The sequence below is a fragment of the Thamnophis sirtalis genome, unplaced genomic scaffold, assembly GCF_051295495.1.
Source record: "Thamnophis sirtalis isolate CommonGarterSnake01/CBP01778 unplaced genomic scaffold, rThaSir2_p1.2 scaffold_4, whole genome shotgun sequence".
NCBI lineage: Eukaryota > Metazoa > Chordata > Lepidosauria > Squamata > Natricidae > Thamnophis > Thamnophis sirtalis.
In genome coordinates this window covers 68,454,374-68,466,566 of record NW_028261384.1, presented here as the reverse complement: position 1 = coordinate 68,466,566, position 12,193 = coordinate 68,454,374, and the positions used below count along the sequence as shown (strand labels likewise).

The window sequence follows — 12,193 nt, the reverse complement described above, 5'->3', positions numbered from 1 at the left end:
TTCAATCTTTTAATCCTTTTCTGGTTTTGTAGTCTATTGTTTTGTTGATCTTTCTTCCTTTCTTTTTTTGCTTTCCTGCTTTTCCCCTCCTTTCCTCTAGCCAATTGTACAATAAACCGCATACGGAGTAGTATTCAGATTCGTCTTTCTCTTAGTTTTTTTGTGAGCCTATCTATCTCTGCACATTCCAATATTGTTTTAATTACATTTTCTTCTGTTGGTATATAATTATTTTTCCAGTTTTGTACGAATATAATTCTCGCTGTCGTAATGATGTGTAAAATTAAGTATCTAGTATTTTTTTCATAATTTCTTTTTATAATCCCTAACAAAAATAATTCAGATTTTAGTGCAATTTGATGTGTAGCAATCTTCTCTAGCCAATCTTTTATTTTTTTCCAATACTTTTTCACAGCTGTGCCCGTCCACCCCATATGGTAGTATGTTCCATTTTGTTTGTTGCATTTCCAGCAGATAGCTAAACACTCTGGGAACATTTTTACAATTCTAGCTGGTGGAAGGTGCCATCTGTAGAACATCTTGTACATGTTCTCTCTATAAGCCATTGCCATCTTTAATTTGTAGTTTATTTCCCAATTTTTTCCCTATTCTGCCAATTCTATACTATACCCAAAGTTTATCGCCCATGTTATCGTTTCTTTCACAGTTTCTTCTTCCATTTTAAATTTTAATGATATATTTTTTTAAATCAAATTTTCTTCTGTTCCCTGTAAAATTTTATCCAGCTCTTGCGGCTCCTTATAGAATCCATCCCTTTCCCTGTCTTTTTTATACCTTGCCTGTATTTGTAAATAGGCCACTAGCCAACATCTATTCTCTCATCTTTCAGTTCTTGCCTTGATTTTAGCCTTTCTTGGTTGTCTAATATGTCTCTATATCTTATTATCTTGTTTATGTCCAATACGTTTGGGTATAGCAGAGCTTCCATGGTGGATAGCCAGATTGAGATTTTATTGTAATGTTTTGTTGTGATTTTTAACATGTTTGTAGTACAGCTTTTCTAATTAAATGTTTTTGGAAATAGCTATGAATCTTGTCTTTCCCATCCCAGATAAAAGCGTGCCAACCCAATTTCAAATTATAACCTTCTATTGTTAACAATCTTCTGTTTTTTAAATTGATCCAGTACTTTATCCAGGTGAGAGCTGCTGCTTGGTAATAAAGCTCCCAATCGAGAAGTCCAAATCCTACTCTTTCTCTCCTGTAACAATTTTAATTTAATTTGTGGGTTTTTTCCCAGAGCAAATAAACAGTGCAATTAATTTGTTTAAATCTATGGAAAAAAAATTTCCCTAGGCTAATTGGCACCACTTGAAATAAAAATAAAATGTTTGGTAGTATATTCATTTTAATGATGCCAATTCTTCCCATTAAGGATATTTGTAGTTTCCTCCAATTTTCCAGATCTTAATTTTCTGAATCATTTTAACATAATTATCTTCTTTAATTGTTGAGCATTTCCCTGTCAGCCAAATTCCTAGGTACTTTACTTTTTTTTGCTATTTGCATTCCCATATTTTCCTCTAATTCTTACTCTTGTTTTTTAGTAAAATTCTTCGTAATCTTTGTTTTGTTCTTATTAATTCTAAGTCCCGCTACCTTACCAAATTCCTCTATTTCTTGGATTAATTTAATTCCTGGTTTTAATGGATCCTCTAATATGAGTATCATATTGTCCGCAAATGCCTGTGTTTTATTTTCCTTTTCAATTTTTAATCCCTTTATTTCTTGATTTTCAAGAAATTTCTTCTAATTTCTGTTAATAGAACTTCCAGTGATAGTATAAATAATAAAGGTGATAATGGACAACCCTGTCTCACTCCTTTCCATATCTTAACTTCTTAAATAAATTTTTTGATAAGAAGCCATTTTGTTCTGTGTGGATAATTTCATTTAATATTTTTTTTAATTTGCTCTGCCATTATTGATGTAAAGATTTTATAATCTGTGTTTAGTAAGAAATTGTTGTGTAATTTTTTATTTGTTGATGGTCCAAATCCTTTTTGGGTATCAATGTTATATATGCTTCTCTCCATGATTTTGGTAACTTTGCTTCTATAAATGCTTTAATGAAGTCTAAAATCACTGTTTCTGTCTGTTCTTGCATGGCTTTATAAAATTCTACAGATATACCATCTGGGCCACGTGTTTTATTATTTTTTTGTCTCTTCAATGCTTCCTTTAATTCTATCACTGCGATTTTTTTTTGTTTAGCATTTCTCTTCTCTCTTCTTCAATTTCATGTAGATGCCTTGTATTTAAGTATTGTTCAATACTGTCTTGTAATATATTTTCTTTGCTGTACAGATTGTCAAAAAAATTCTGTACTATTTTTTCCCCTCTTTCCAGTATTGTATGTTTCCCCTTTCATCTTGTAAGTGATCTATTTTTTTTTTCTTTTTTCAATTTGTGTGCTAACCATCTTCCTGGTTTATTCGCATTTTCAAAATAGTTGTTTTGCAAATTTGATTTTTTAGGCCATCTCTTCTTGTGTCATCAAATTTAATTTGATTAAGTTTCATTAGTTCTTTTTTCTCCTTTATTTTTTATTCTTGTGGGTTTTTTTGCAGGTCCATTGCTAATTCTTTAAGTTCTTTCTCTAATGTTTCTTATTTTTGTCTCTTTTCCTTGTTTTTCCTTGCCAAATACGCTATTGTCAACCCTCTTGTAAAAGCTTTTGTAGTATCCCATAAATTTTGTAACGATGTTTCTTCTTTCTTATTTACTTTGTAGAAAAGTTTCAATTCTCTTTCTATCATTTTTATATATTCTTTATCTTTCATTATTCTTTGATTCATTGACCATCTCTTTTTCTTTTTTGGTCCTTTCCATGTTATTTTTATTGGATTGTAATCCGCCCAGGTGTTTGTCATTATTTCAATCTGTTCTGTATCTCTTCTCAATTCTTGGGTTGACCAAATCGTATCTATCCTTGACCATGATTTGTGGGGGTTTCAATAATATGTAAATTGTTTGTTTCCTATATTCCTTTCTAACCATACATCTTTCAGGCTCAATTCCTACATCATTTCGAAAAAGGTAGATAGTAGCATTCTTTTTTTTTCCTGATTTCTTTTGTTACTCTTGTAGTCATCATTGATATCTGTTATAGCATTGAAATCACCAGTTAGACATACACCCTCATATTCTATTTCTGTTGTTTGCCTTCTCTTTTCCGGTGAGTTTAATCCATTTATATTTAGTGAGAATAACTTAATTTCTTGTTCCATTGTGTTATTTGTCTGCCGTCCTTAGTTTCCTTGTCTCTATTCCTATTTTACTACCTTCTTATTCTATTTGTTCTCTTTTCTGTCTTCTTTGTTCTCTTTCTTCCTCCCTGTTTTCAACTGATGATTCTTCTTGATTTCTACTCTCTGGTTCCTCTTTACTTTCTTGTTCTTCCTCAGCGGTGAAAGGATGTTCAAAGAACTCATGTGCTTTCTTGACTGTGTCTATTTTATACCTTTTATCTTGCCAGGTAATCATCACTCCTTCTGGTGTGAGCCATCTGAACATTACCTTGTACCTTATTAGTTGTTGTGTAAGGAACTGATATTGCCTTCTCTGGTCTCTCACTATTTTCAGGATTTGTTTCAGGATTTGTATCTTTCTTCCTTTAAATGTTATTTGTTCTTTTCTCACTTTCTTATATACTTCATCTCTTACCAATTTTCTAGTAAAGCGTAAGTGGATTTCTTTTAGGAGCCTATGTCTCCTGGCATAATTTATGTGGGTTCGATACACCTCATCTATGTCCCTTCTCGTTTCTTTTTTTTTTTTGTAATATGTTTGCAACAATCTCTGTAATTGTTTCCCCTAAATCTTCCTCCTTTTCTTCTATTATATTTTGAAAGCGCAGAAAGAAGCCAGCTTTTTCTAATTCCCAAAACACCATTTTTCCCCTAATTGTTTTAGTGTAGTCAGCTTCTCATCTACCATCTCTATTCTCTTTCTCTGTTTTTTCTACCTTTGTTTCTTCTTTTTGAATTTTTTGTTCATTTTTTATTTCACTTTGTATTTTCCCTATTCTATCATCTATTCTTCTAATCTCACTCTTCATTTCTCCCATTTCTAGTTTAATTTCTTCATGATTTCTCCTAATTTCTTTGTGATTATTGTTTCTTGTGTTTTTGTAATTATTTCTTGTGTTTTCAGCATTGTTTCTTGTATCATTGCTAATGTATCTTGCATACACTGAAGGTTCGTTGTTGCTTGCTTTCTCTATAGTCAGTGTGCTCTCAATTGTGCTCTGATTTGAGGGTGAAGATGTTGCTGATGTTGGATTGGATGCTGCCTTTCTATTCATTTTACTAATTGTTGTTGTACTTGTCATTTTTTATTTTAATTTCCTTACAATTTTCCCCTACAATAACATATACTTCTCTCTGCCCACTGCTTGTTTCCACTCTCTTACACCAGCCACTTCAGTCTTTGAACTTTCCCTCTTCCATGCACATTTCAATTCAATTCAATATCATTCAATCCTACAATCTAACAACTTAATTTTTATATATTCGGGTTAGTATGCAAGTCAATCCACACAATATTCATGCAATATTGAATATATTTAACCTAGCATGTTCTTAATTTGATTCAGTATGCAATCTTATATTGTCTCTTTAATAATTACACACTAACATCCCCCACTTCAACACTATATTACTATTTTTTTACTATTCTATAGGTATACAATATGTTATTAATAGATGACATAATATTATATAAGAATTAAAATTAAGGAATTATTAGTTGTTCCTGATTCTAAGGGGCATGCTCCTTTCCATTTCAAAGCCAAAGAACCAGCGCTGTCCAAAGACATTTCTGTGGGCATGTGGCTGGCATGACTATATGCCGAAGGCACACAAAATGCTGTTACCTTCCCGCCAAGGGTGCTTCCTATTTTTCTATGTGCATTTTTGCTTTCTAACTGCTAGGTTGGCAGAAGCTGGGACAAGTAACGGGAGTTCACTCCGTTACACAGTGCTAGGGATTCGAACTGCTAAACTACCGACCTCTCTGATCGACAAGCTCAGCATCTTAGCCACAATGTCCCTACCAGTGCTTGCTACAAACTCTTTTAGAAAACATAGCAAACCACTTCATAGTATAATCCCAGAAGTGGCCACTATTTTCCAAATGACCAGAATTCAATGAAGATGCTTGAAAAATGGTGGTCAGTTTCCAGATTGTGCCAAGTTGCCTAGCAATTAAATGGCTTGCTATGCTTCCCTAACCCTACCTTACAATAATCTATATCATCTGTCATGAGTGAGCAAAATTTTATTGAAACTTATGGGAAGCTTTTATTTGCACTGAAATACAAAATACCATATTTTTCATAGTATAAGACGCACCAAGATTTTGAAGAGGCAAAAAAAAAGTTTTTGTACTCTGCAGACCTCCCAAAAACAGCCCGTTTTTCACAAAAACGGGCCCGTTGTTTTTTTTAAAAAAGGACATGAATAGTCTTTTGGAGACTTGTACAGTGCTCAGGGGGAACGAGCAGAAAACAGCCTGTTTTTTGTCAAAAAAAGAGCTTGCATAGCCTTTAGGCGGCTTATAGAGGCTGGCCAAAATTGAGCAAAAAAACAGCCCGTTTTTCTCTCATTTCTGCCCTCCCCAGCCCCCAGGAGCACTCTGCAAGCCTCCTAAAGGCTCTGCACAGCCATTTGATGAAGGGCTGGAGCGAGGTTTCAGGAGGCAAAAAATGCTGTATTTAGTATATAAGATGCACCCAGATTTTCAGCCTCCTTTTTGAGGAAAAAAGGTACGTCTTATACTCCGAAAAATACGGTAACAAAATTCAGAAAGAACATAAACAAGAAAAATCTATTTAGTAGAGGCAGGTAAAATGTTCTATGCATGCATTATTCTGCACATGTTGATAGTCTTTATCCAAATGAAATGTTGATGTTTGGATATAGAGCAGGGCTGTCTATTCTGGATATGGATTAAAACACTGCTGCTTTGTGCAAATATGATCAGGCAGAGAAATTAGATCAGGAAAAAGCCACAGACAGGGCTTTCCTTTTTTATGATAGAGAAAGCAGTAACTGAGGAAATGAAAGAAAGATAAAACTGGGTATAGGCAGATTGGTGGATCTGCTGTGCTAATATATCTGTAGTAACAACTAAGGAAAGGTGGGGGAAGGATTGAAAGTGCTGAGAAAATAGGATGGATGGACCATACATAGATAATACAAAGAATAAGAAACAACTGGTGTACATTCCTCAAGAACCTTTCCAAGTTTTTGATAAACTGCATCCAGTTTAAAATAATTTGACATAACTTTTTGAAGGTGAACAATTATTTTGTTCAAAAACACCATTCTCTTTTCAGCACTTACTTGCTAGTAAGTAATTTCAGAACAGCTACATTATCTCATCCTTATATAAGGATCTAAATCCAAATCAATGAAACAGCACCACTATAGCTAGGGCAGAAAATTTTTACAAAAGTTTCTTCTTGCCCTGAATATAAAACTGGAGAATAAATTGCTCCCAATTTGCTTTTGTTTTAAAAGACTTTTATAAATTGCTGTCTCAGATAAGCTATCTCATAGTGCTTAGTGATAATACCAAGCCTTACTATACCATAACAATTACCATAAAAATTCAAGAATGTTACCTGCTTTCTGGATATTGCATATAAAATCTGCTTTTAAAGGTAGTCGCATTTCTGACATAATGACAGATCCTTTGGATGGTGAAACTCTAGAAATTGTAGATTCAGTTTTCATCTTCTTACTCTGAAGTCCTTTATTTTTAAGCTTGTTTAACTCTTCCAATAATGCTGCTCTTTTTTCAGCTTGAAAAATAATAATTATCTATATTAAATAATAACCACTTACCAAAAAAATGTCCATTTTACATGAATTCCTTAACATATCCAAACTAATGGTGTGTAAATTTTCATTTAAACCATTTTGATGGTGAACATGTTTCAAGAGAAAAATGGGCTGTTTTCAATATTTCCAGTTTTTCTGTTGGGAACAGCTTTGTTTTGAGTACAAAATGCTGTTTGAATTAATTTATTTCAGAAATCTGGAAGTATTATAAAAGTATTAATTCCATAAATATAATATGGGTACTTAAAATAATAATATTGGTTATAAATATATAGCATCTTAAATAATATTCTTTGCAAATCCAGTGATAAGCTAAGCACCATACTTGCAATAAGAAGTAGCCTTTCAGCTTCTGCTTCTTCTTGTGATCCTCTCCCATGGTCCTCATCAATGCAACAATTAAGAGCCTGGCTTGTTTGATGTATGACAGTTTGTTGCATATTAATTTCATTATTCAGCTCCTAAATGTAGTTGGAATTAGATAGTAATTACCCTAACAAAAAAGTTTTGTGATTAAAAAACTTTTTCTTCTCTATGAAGAAAAACAGGATATATAATTTAAGATAGAAGAAACATAATATATACCAAGAAGATATAGAATTATAGTATGCATTATTGTACTGCACTATACTCTAAACCTATATTGCTTTAGCCCCTCCCCACCACACACACCATTAAATAAACAGTTTAAGTTAACAACTTCACCTCTTAATGAAGCTGAGTTATGGCAATAGTTAACAGTGAAAATGGGAATTTTAAACTTCTACTTTGCTCCTTAGATTCCCATAGACTGACTTGAAGACAAAACATTTCAGTCCCATCATCCCAGTGGTATCTTGCCATAACTGATCATAACCCTCAAATAGCTAACAATGATTCCTAGCTTTAAAAGAATTAGATTGTTTTATTAGAAAGCATCAAAATGGAAAATATGTATGCAAAAAGAAAAAAAATAATACTGTAAAAATGAATAAAAATACTGTATTTATATCTACAGTGTGTATTGCTATCAGCATTGAGATTTTAAAAGTTGAGATAATGTCACTCTTAACAGGTGTCACCTACAACAGGTGTTCATGTTTATCAAGTGCAAACACAAAACTGCCTCATAAAACTACATCATTTAACAATGATTTAGGATTATTTGCCGAAAAAGCGGCAATGGGAACAATTGGGAAATAGCGGAGCTCTGACGGGCTCCGCGAAAACCCAACTAGACACCCAGGGACTGCCAGGAATCTTCAGGTCAGAACCTGCTCTGGAGGAACAGGTGAAAAAGAAGAAACATCTTGTAGACCAAAGAGAAACCGGCAGTTCCTCGAAAGGTCCGAGATAAAGCTCTTCAAACTAACAGCAGAATCGGCAGTGGCTTTAATGGCTGCTTTAAAATCGGGGCAACCGGACCAAGCTATTTGAGCAGGAGGGGTGCTAGAACAAAGTGTTGGATCTGAGTGAAAGTAATCAACCGAAGGTAAAAAAAACTTTAAATTTGGATTAAAAAGAGACCCAGAGTGGAATTTAGCAGCTATTTGGTAGACAGGGAATTTAACAGAGGGGGGAAAAAAAGGGCGGTGAAAAAAATAGAAAGCCCTAGATCCGTGATGGCGAACCTATGGCATGCGGAGCCATTTTGGATGGCACGCCAGCCGTCAGCTCCGATGCGCATGCGCGTGCTGGCCAGCTGATTTTTCACATTTCGGGAGGGCCAGGGGAGGCCATTTTCGCCCCCAAACTGGTTAACTGGTTACCGCTCACTTGCTCCGCCCCGCTCAGTCTCTACTCTACAGCTTGTCTGCCTGAAGTGCTGCGTCCCTGATCTGTCTGCTAGGTAAGACTATGAGTCGTGGCTTAGCTAGCTTCCCCTTCCCTCTTCCTCATGGCCCTACCATGCTTACCTGCCTTCAACGTGACCTTCCTGACATCTACGTGCCCAGCCTGTGAAAGCAGGCAAGGGGAAGACTGGGTGGAGGCAGGGAAGCATGGCAGGGCTGCGGGGAACGGAGCAAGCAGCGTACTCCCTTTTCCGTGGCCTTACCATGCTTCTTTGCCTTCCAAGTGGCCTTACCAGTGGATCCTTATGCCCACTTGCCTTCTGAGATTAGCGTCCAGCCCAGCCCTTGGTAGAAACACAGATGTGGTGCTGGGGCTGAGAGAGGCGGCAGCGGTGATGTTGCAAGAGGGCAAGCGGACATCCCAGGGCTGCTCCACATGCACCTGCTCCCTTTCTGCAAAGGCAGAGCCCCGCCCCCACTGCAGAAGGATGCTGCCTTTCACCTGGGCCAGCATGTCTCTCATGACAGTTCTGTAGGGCTTCAGGCTCCAAAACAGCCCACTGGCTTCCCACCCAGCAACCTGCCTGCTCCTCAGCTTCGCCACCACTTACCGCTGGCAAAGAAGCAGAGCAAGAGGCAGAAGCCGCGGGTGGGGAGTAGCCCCTCATGCAGGAGCGGGCCATGGCTGAGTCTCCTTCCCCCCTGGAACGCCAGACTCCACAGGCCGAGTTCCTGGAGTAGTGCCCGTGGTCGGTTTCTTCTCTTTGAGAGCTGCCTTGCAAAATGTCAGAAAATATCTAGTTTTGTAAGGTGGCTCTCAAAGAGAAGGAAGCGGCCATGGCGCTTCTTCAGAGGAGCCAAGGCTGGAGGGGGGTTAATACAGCTCACCTAGCCCCCCCCTCCCCACCAGCCAACATCTCCCAAAGCCGCCACCGTTGCAGCTGCGAGGGGCAATGGGACAGCCTGGCAAGCTGGCCGAAAAGTGCCCGGAGCAGCCCATGTGTATTTGAGCTGGAGGAGATGGTAGTTTCAAAGTCTTAGGGATCCCGGGCGGCTCATGTGCGCAGGATGCTAGGCTGGCTCCGGTTGCACCCAAGCTGGAGGAGACGATGGTTGCCTCGGGGATTATGGGCGGCCCATGTGCGCAGGGAGCTGGGCTGCCTCCGGTTGGCCCGAGCTGGAGGAAACAATGGTTGCCTCAGGGATTCCGGGCGGCCTATGTGCACAGGGTGCTGGGCTGGAGGAGACGGTGGTTGTGAGCCTCGGGGCTCCCAGGTGGTCCATGTGCATTATTCCTGGCGCCAAAGTGCCTTGAGATCTCCTCACCTTTTGGGGGAATGTTTATGATGGTCATGTGGGGCATTACACTTTAATGTCTAACGTAAAATAGCCATGGGAATGTATGTTTATTCGGCTCTCAGGGCAGTTGATAAAGGAAACATCTTCACACTTGTGTATTCGCTAAAATCTGCATTCTAATTAATGGGCGGGGTCTCTACTGCTTTAATTCTACTTGCATTGCCTAAGGGGATTCAGATGTTACTTTGAACTTAATGGTTTCCATTCTTCTTAATAGAAGGTTCCTTTTGAAATACTCCATTTTAAGAGTTTTTACTTTCTTAAGCTAGGAGAGGAACACTTACATAAAGCAACATCTCCACAAAATGGTCAGCCCGGAGAAGCAATTTTTGCTCTACCGAGGGGACCCTACAAACCATGTCTGAGCACAACAGTAAGCAAGGGGAAACTGAATGCTGGAGGGAGACGTCAACCCATCCTCCAACTGAAGGCCTGCTCCATGTACCTGTCAGAGAGGATGAGGTGAACTTGGACTACTCCCAAAAGTTCTGCTGGTGGATTGGCCTCGGAATGAAAGAAAGCTGGGATGGGAGGACCAGAGGAGTCACCCTCACCCATGGTAAACGAAAACTGGGGTGGAAATTGAAATTAGAAGCGCCCTTTAATCAGGAGGACCTAAACGAAGCCTCGAGAGAGGATCGTCTGAAGAGACATGTAAGCCAGTTGGTAATGGAGATTTTGGAAAAAGCCGCTGCCAGATGGATGTTAAGCCTACATGATGCTGATGCCCCAGAACTGCGGGACTTCAACCATTTCATGATGGCCCTGCGATGATGTTTTGAGGACTCCCTCACAGACCGCAAAGCACATGACTGCATTAAAGTTGTGAAGTAGGGACGGCGACTAGTGGCAGAGTATATCGAAGAATTCCGAGACCTGGAGTGTCATGTGAACTGGCCAGATGATAACCTGGTAAGATAGTTCAAGGATGGACTGAGTAATGACTTCTACAATGCCTGCATGGCCTGAGGTGCACCGAAACAAGTAGTATCTCACAGTCAAAGAGGCTGAGCTTGACATGGCCAGGAACCAGTACAGAGCGGGGCGAGTATGGAAGAAATCCCCACCCCAATGGAAGCAAGCTCCTTTCAATCCGCAAATGGCTTTTTCTCCTAAACCCTCAGCCTGTTTGGAAGTGTAGGAAGGAGGGGCACCGAGCTGCAGAATGCCATTTTCAAACACAGTTAGGAGACCAGAGCGCCCATTGGGGGGGAAAACTACGAAACCTGGCCAGCGTGGGAAGGTGAAGGCCCTGAGGAGCAGGAAGATCATAGAATCTTCACCCTCTCCCCTCTTTGAGAAGGAAGCCCTGGCTTCTCAGCAGGAGGAACCATACTCATTCGGAAGCGAAGCAGAGGATGAACCACTGGTAAGCAAACCAATTAAACTGCTTACCCTCCCCCTAAGACTGTTTATACCCAACTGGGAGAGGGCCATAAAAATCTCTGCTTTAGTGGACACAGGGTACACCCGCTCTTTGATCAGCCTAAACCTGGTAAGAAAGTTGAGGATTAATATTAAGGAATCTTTCAAATCTGGATTTGAGGGAGGCTTACTACTGTATCAGAATTAAAGTGGGAGACGAATGGAAAACAGCATTTAACACCCCTCTTGGATGTTACCAATTCAAAGTGCTCCCATTTGGGCTACAAGGGGCCCCCTGCAGTGTTTATGCAATTAATAAATGAAGTGCTACATGCACATTTGTATAAGGGAGTTTTTAGATGACATTTTATTATATACTGAGACCAAAACAGAACATATAAAACTAGTCCAGGCTGTGCTGAACAAACTCTGCTCTGCCAAACTTTATGCTAAGTTCTCTAAATGTGAATTACACCAAGAAAAAAATGATTATTTAGTGTACCACATTTCACACCAAGGCATAGAAATGGATCCTTTAAAAGTGCAGGCAGTAGTTGATTGGGAACCACCCAGAAAACATAAACAGTTACAAAGCTTCCTGAGATTCACCAATCTTTACCGCCAGTTTATCCCCACTTTTGCCCAGATTGCTCTCCTCATCACCAAACTTTTAAAAACGAAGGGGGAGCGTAACCTGAAACCTAAGCAGTCTTTGAACTGGACAATGGAATGCCAAGCTGCATTTGAAAAACTTAAACAGCTGTTTTCAGCAGAACCAATTCTAAAGCACCCGGACAGAGAAACCATTCATCATACAAGCAGATGCCA

The 12,193-nt window shown here is 38.8% G+C and overlaps 1 protein-coding gene across 3 annotated transcripts in view; it reads right to left on the bottom strand.

Moving 5' to 3' along the window:
• The window catches only part of ANLN (anillin, actin binding protein), an 84,241-nt gene that overhangs the window by 34,597 nt on the left and 37,451 nt on the right, over positions 1–12,193 (bottom strand). For 2 of the 3 annotated variants that reach the window (XM_014068568.2, XM_087713084.1), the window contains exons 13-14: positions 7,195–7,330; positions 6,650–6,829 (exon numbers count right to left, since the gene is read on the bottom strand). In XM_014068568.2, coding sequence (XP_013924043.2) covers positions 6,650–6,829; positions 7,195–7,330 — 316 coding nt within the window. The remainder of the gene's footprint in view (positions 1–6,649; positions 6,830–7,194; positions 7,331–12,193) is intronic. The other variant, XM_087713085.1, reaches the window with a different exon arrangement.